Source organism: Arachis duranensis, chromosome 5 (assembly GCF_000817695.3).
Source record: "Arachis duranensis cultivar V14167 chromosome 5, aradu.V14167.gnm2.J7QH, whole genome shotgun sequence".
NCBI classification, from domain to species: Eukaryota; Viridiplantae; Streptophyta; class Magnoliopsida; order Fabales; family Fabaceae; genus Arachis; species Arachis duranensis.
The window spans coordinates 55,390,852-55,397,649 of record NC_029776.3 but is presented as its reverse complement, the minus strand read 5'-3'; the positions used below and the strand labels follow the sequence as shown (position 1 = coordinate 55,397,649).

The 6,798-nt window shown below is 35.6% G+C and overlaps 1 protein-coding gene across 1 annotated transcript; it reads left to right on the top strand.

Annotated features, from left to right (window-relative positions):
* The first annotated feature begins 467 nt into the window (after positions 1-467).
* On the top strand, positions 468-971 carry LOC107489402 (uncharacterized mitochondrial protein AtMg00810-like). The gene has a single exon (XM_016110150.1). It carries the CDS (start codon positions 468-470, stop codon positions 969-971), a length of 504 nt encoding a protein of 167 aa, XP_015965636.1.
* Positions 972-6,798: the final 5,827 nt, after the last annotated feature.

Below are 6,798 nucleotides of genomic sequence, written 5' to 3'. Positions count from 1 at the left end.
ATACCTCCTGAACCCAATGATTTCCCCATTTCTGATCTTACCCATTCCTTTTACTTTCTGTCATTTACTTTCATGCTAATCACCCCAATTCCCCATTTAAGATTCTGCACTTTATTTTCTGTCATTTACTTTCCCGCCATTAAATTTTCTGCAATTCTATATCCACTTTCTGCTTAGCACAACTAGAGCATTCTTCCAATTAAAATTGCTTGACCAATCAATCCCTGTGGAATTTGACCTCACTCTATTGTGAGTTTTTACTTGACGACAATTCGGTATACTTGTCGAAGGAAATTTGTTGAGAGAAAAATTCCCATGCATCAATTTATCAATTGAACAACTTTTTTCCGTTAAAGGATGTAGGGAAGTTTAGTTATTTTTTAGGCTTGGAAGCTTCATATTTGTCTACAGGTAGTGTTCACATTTCACAAACTAAATATGCATCTGAATTACTTAAGAGAGCTGGAATGGAGACTGCGAATTTGATGCCTACCCCAATGATGTCCTACACAAAGCTTTCAGCTCATTACTCGGAACATTTTCATGATCTCAGACTATACAGATCAATAGTTGGTGCACTTCAATATCTCATAATAACAAGATCAGATATTGCCTTTGCTGTTAATAGAGTATCTCAGTTTATGCATCAACCAACATTGCTGCATTGGAAGTGTGTAAAAAGAATTCTGAGATATGTGAAAGGTACAGTAGATCATGGATTATTATTTTCTAAATCTACTGATTTTAGGTTGTTGGCTTTTTCAGATGCTGATTGGGGTGGAGGTCTAGATGATAAAAAATCAATCACTGGATTTTGTGTTTATCTTGGAAGCAATCTGATCTCATGGAAGAGTAACAAGCAGACAAAGGTGAGCAAAAGCAGTACTGAAGCAGAATATAGGGCAATGTGTGCTGCACAAACTGAGCTAATGTCCATACAGCAGCTTTTGGGAGAGGTTCGAATCCCATAACCTATGTCACCAACCATCTTTTGTGACAATCAGAGTGCCTATCTATTGGCTGCAAATCCAATTTTACATAGTAGATGTAAACACCTTGAGCTGGATTTGCATTTTTTAAGAGATTTAGTAAATAAAAAATCTCTCTATGTTGTTAATATACCCTCTCAAGATCAAGTGGCCGATTCTTTAACTAAACCATTGTCCCTAAGTTCGTTTCAGAAATACAGGTTCAAACTGCGATTTCGAGAGAAATCGTGCCTCAGTTTGAGGGGAGGTATTGAGAGAACTGTTTAGTGAATACTTAAAGAATTATAAATAGGTGTGAGGAATGCAGATTTGGGATTTTAGAGCTCTTTTGATTTTACATTTTTCAATAGAACTCATTGTTTTCATTTTTCTCAAAAAATCTTCTCTATTCTATAATCCTCTGCTTCTCAATTTCCTTCTGCTTGGGTTCACTGTAAAGTAGTTTTCTAGGATTTTCAATTCCTCTTTTAATTTGTTTAATTTTTTATCAAAATTTGATGTGAAAATTAATTTATCTAATAAAATAAAAAATTATTTAATGATTAGAAATTAAAATTTGTTGAGAATTATATTGTGCAACTAAACATGTCTTATGGGGGTAGTTTAGGATAACACTCAATTTTTGTTGTCTACAACAGAGCCTAAGAAAGCCAAACGACTCAATAGTATGTGAGTTCAGAATAAATGTTTCCCATCCTCCATTCAAGTTTGAATTGGTGACTTTCTTTCCGATTATTTAACAAAAAACTATATATAGTAGAGTTACAAAATATTTACATAAGAATTAAACTCTTCACTTGAAATGGATAATTTAAGTTAAAAAATTGTTCCGGATAAAATAGTCTTGAATTAGCAACTTTTTTTCGACACCTTATCCTTAACAATGACAATGCAAAATTCTGATTTAAAGATAATTAAGATGAGAGATTTGTCTAAAATAGAAAAATCCTCCTTACAAACATTGGATAGCCCAAAACTAGAAAAGCAGTCAACATTATAACTCTGCAGGATCACAGGGATTGAGGTCCAATCCTTGTCAAGTCTCAAATACAAAAAATGAAGACTATTAGGGTTGTGAATCATTTGGTCCGTATTGAATAGAGAAGAGGGAAAAATAAAATCTGATATCGAATTTTTTAATTGACGATTTATATACATACACTATAATGAAATTAATTAAGTTTGTGACTAATTAAGCTCTTATTCTAATTAACTGGTACAACTAATTTAATTTTTAATTAACTTGTTAATTTATACTACTAATCAGTACATCTAATATCTCTCCCAAATTGGAACATACATATTGTACGTTTTTAACTTGGCCATGAGAAACTGAAACTGATGTGCAGGGAGTGCTTTGGTGAGAATATCCGCAAGTTGATGCTTGCTTGGAATGTGTACCAGTTTGATAATACAAGAAGCGACTTTCTCTCGAATAAAGTGGCAGTCGATTTTGATGTGTTTGGACCTTTCATGTAAGGTTGGATTGGTAGACATCTGAATAGTCGATATGTTGTCGCAAAAAATATAGCTGAGTGGACCTCAATGTGCATGAATTTTAGCAAAGCAATGAGCGAAAGGACCTCACAAGCAGCATTTGCCAACGCCCGATATTCAGCCTCGATCGAGCTTCTGGAAACTACATCTTGTTTCTTGATCTTCCATGATATCAGAGAATCACCCAAAAAGGTGCAATACCCAGTGGTAGATCGCCTCGTATCTAAACAGCCACTTCGATCTGAAGACCCGGACCGACCCTGAACATTTTAGGAATTAATTTGGTGTGATTTCACTGGGTCTAGGACCGGGTAAGGGTCTCAAAAATAGACTTGATCATTATTTCGGACCGGGTCCGGGTCAAGGCGAACCCGGCTTCACCTGACCCATGTGCACCCTAAGAAAACTAAAAAAGATATATGTTTTAAATTAATTTCAATATTATGTTATATTAATTATAAGCTTAATGATTTATTTTTAATCACACTTGTTGAATTAGAAAATAGATCAAAGGAGCAACAAATTAGAATTTATGGACAAATTTAAGTTCAAATATGGATATCAACTTTTTTATTACAAGTTTCTTCTTTATAAATAAGTGCATCATAAACAAGTTTTTTTTATAAATAAGTTTCTTTATAAATTATTGTTAAAGATTTAAAGACCCAGTTTAGACCCAGTATAGTTATGGCCCAAAAATGTTTAGGTTTTATCAGGTTTAGGGCTGAACTAATGTCTAAAAAATAGACCCAATATATATTTAGGGTCAGATCTGGATCAGAACAAACGCGATTTCACCTGGCCATTGAACACCCCTAGAGACTACAACTTGTTCAGATAAGTAACTACCCTTAATAGGTTTTCCTTTACCTTGAATTCACCTTGACTTGAGTATTGAATTGTCTTTATAATAAATCCCATGGTTTGAGGCACATAGACCGAAAGATCATGTTTAGTCTAGACCCAAGAACTATCATGTTCAAGTACATGTCCTTAAAACCTTGTTCTAACTTATCTGGATAGCAGGGTAAAAGAGAGCCTGATATCAGAATTGAAGGGAGACCTAGAGGAACTACAAATTAGATTATCTGAACTTGTTCTTTGAGCTGAAAATCCAGTTGATAAAGCTATTGATAGAGAAAATGACTCCAGTAAATATACCCAAAATTGACACCCATCCTCCCAATTTCATGAACCATCAGCTCTTCATCAACGGCCAATCACAACCAGTACTACAAAGACAAAGAAAAATGTCAGTTAAATGGACAGACGAGGTGAAAAAACAAGTGTAAGGCCTCGTTAATTTGAAGTTGGCTTCATCTGAGAAGTGTAATACACAACCTAGCTCTCAAATGTGGTCTTAGTAAAGAAACAAAACAAAAATGTATGTCGACTATTTCGACCTTAATAAAGCTTAACCCAAAGATGCTTTTTGGCGTGGTTTTTATAACCCACAAACTAACCGGCAAGTGCACCGAGTCGTACCAAGTAATACCTCAAGTGAGTGAGGGTCGATCCCACGAGGATTGATGGATCAAGCAACAATGGTTGATTGATGAGTTTAATCAGGCAAACAGAAAAGAGTGTTGGATGTTCAAAGAGCATTAAACAATCATGCAGAAACTAAAATAGTAAAGTAAATGGTTTGGAAATAAAATATGGAAAAAACAGCTAAGGTTTCAGAGTTATCAATTTTTCCGGATTAACTTTTCTTACTAACTATTTTAATCATGTAGGATTTAATTTATGGCAAACTATATGTGACTAGACCTTAATTCCTTAGACCTTTCCAGTCTCCTCTAAAATTCATCAACAGCCAATTCCTTGGTCAATTAATTCCAATTAAAGGGTGATGATCAAATTCCAGTTTATATGCCACAAAAACTCTAATTACCCAAAAATAAGAAGATTATATGTCATGTATCCTGTTAAATCTAGATAATTAAAATTTAGGAGAATATGTTTTCAAGCTGTTGTTCAAGTAAAGAGCTTTTCCAAGTTATACAAGAACTCAAATAAAAAGAGGGTCATACTTCCGTTTCACCCAAATTCATAAGATAAAGAGCGAAAACAATTCTTAAATTATAAATCCATGCATGAATTAAAATAGAAAAAGCAATAAAATCAATCCATACAAATAGACAGAGCTCTTAACCTTAACAGTGGAAGTTTAGTTGCTCATGGTTCAGAGAGAAAATAAGGATTCAGGTAAAATGTACTGAGTTCCAATTTGATGGCCTTAAAAGTTAACTAATGGAATCCCTTTTTATAACTAATCCTAATTAATTTTGGAAAAATCTATTTTCTAAAATTAAGTAATATCTTTTCCTAATTTAAAAATCAAATTTGAATTTAAATCAAAATTAATTATAACAATCATCAAATCTTCAATTGATGGATGGGAACCACTAGATTCCTTCACTCTGCAGCCTCTGATCTGTGCTTTCCGGGCTAAAAACTGGGTCAAACAAAGCCCAGAAATCACCCCCAGCATTTTCTGCACGTGGCGCATGTCACGCGTACACATCGATAGTCTTTTCTGCGTGTCACGCTGGTGCACGAAATTGTGATACACACTTTTCACAACTCCGATGCCACTAACCAGCAAGTGTACTGGGTCGTCCAAGTAATACCTTACGTGAGTAAGGGTCGATCCCACAGAGATTGTTGGCTTGAAGCAAGCTATGGTTATCTTGTAACTCTTAGTCAGGATATCAATAAGGGTTCTTAGTTTTAATTGCGAAAAATAAAAGAGCATGAAATAAATATTTATTGTGCAGTAATGGAGAATGAGTTGGAGTTTTAGAGATGATCTGTCTTCTGAATCTCTGCTTTCCCACTGTCTTCTTCTTCACGCACACAAGGCTTCTTCCATGGCAAGTTGTATGTTGGTGGATCACCGTTGTCAATGGCTACCATCCGTCCTCTCAGTGAAAATGGTCCATGTACATGGCTAATCATCTGTCGGTTCTCACTCGTGTTGGAATCGGATCCAGTGATCCTTTTGCGTCTGTCACTACGCCCAACATTCGTGAGTTTGAAGCCCTTCATAATCATCCCATCCCAGATCCTACTCGGAATATCATAGACAAGGTTTAGACTTTTCGGATCTCAAGAATACTGCCAATTGATTTTAGCTTATACCACGAAGACTCTGGATTCACGGATTGAACGCTCTGTTGTCAGGAGAGGCAGTCAAACTCGTGAACCAGGAACCCAACAGATAAACATTCAATCTAGGGTAGAATGGAAGTAGTTGGCAGGCACGCGTTCATAGGTTGAGAATGGTGATGAGTGTCATAGATCATCACATTCATCATGTTGAAGTGCAAATGAATATCTTAGAATAGAAACAAGCGTGATTGAACAGAAAACAGAAATAATTGCATTAATTCATCGAGATACAGCAGAGCTCCTCACCCCCAACCATGGGGTTTAGAGACTTATGCCGTAGAAGATACAAATTTAGATGTAAAATGTCATGAGGTGCTGAATGAATCTCTAAGAGTAGTTTTTATACTAAACTAGTAACTTAGGTTTACAGAAAATGAGTAAGCTAAGATAGATAGTGCAGAAATTCACTTCCGGGGCCCACTTGGTGTGTGTTTGTGTTGAGCAATGAAGCTTTCACGTGCATAGGCTATTCCTGGCGTTTAATTCCAGCTTTTGTGCCAGTTTGGGTGTTTAACTCTAGCTTGTATCCTATTTCTGGCGTTTAACGCCAGAATAGGGTAGGAAGTTGGCGTTAAACGCCAGTTTGCATCATCATAACTCGGGAAAAGTATGGACTATTATATATTTCTGGAAAGCCCTGGATGTCTACTTTCCAATGAAATTGAGAGTACGCCAATTGGGCTTCTGTTGCTCAAGAAAATCTATTTTGAGTGCAGGGAGGTCAGAATCCAACAGCATCTGCAGTCCTTTTTCAGCCTCTGAATCAGATCTATGCTCAGGTCCCTCAATTTCACCCAGAAAATACCTGAAAATCACAGAAAAATACACAAACTCATAGTAAAGTCCAGAAATGTAATTTTTGCATAAAAACTAATAAAAATACACTAAAAGTAGCTAGATCCTACTAAAAACTATATGAAAATACCCCCTGAAAAGCGTATAAAATATTCGCTCATCACAACACCAAACTTAAACTGTTGCTTGTTCTCAAGTAACTAGATAAAACAAATAAGATAAAAAGAAAATCAAGAGGTAATACATCTCAGAGTTTTAAGTGAAGCTCAGATTCTGATTGGGTGAGCGAGCCTTGTAGCTTTTTGCTCCTGAACAGTTTTGGCATCTCAATTCATCCCTTGTA

Coding starts and splice junctions, on each gene's coding strand:
- LOC107489402 (XM_016110150.1), top strand. CDS start 468: ATGGAGACTGCGAATTTGATGCCTACCCCAATGATGTCCTACACAAAG.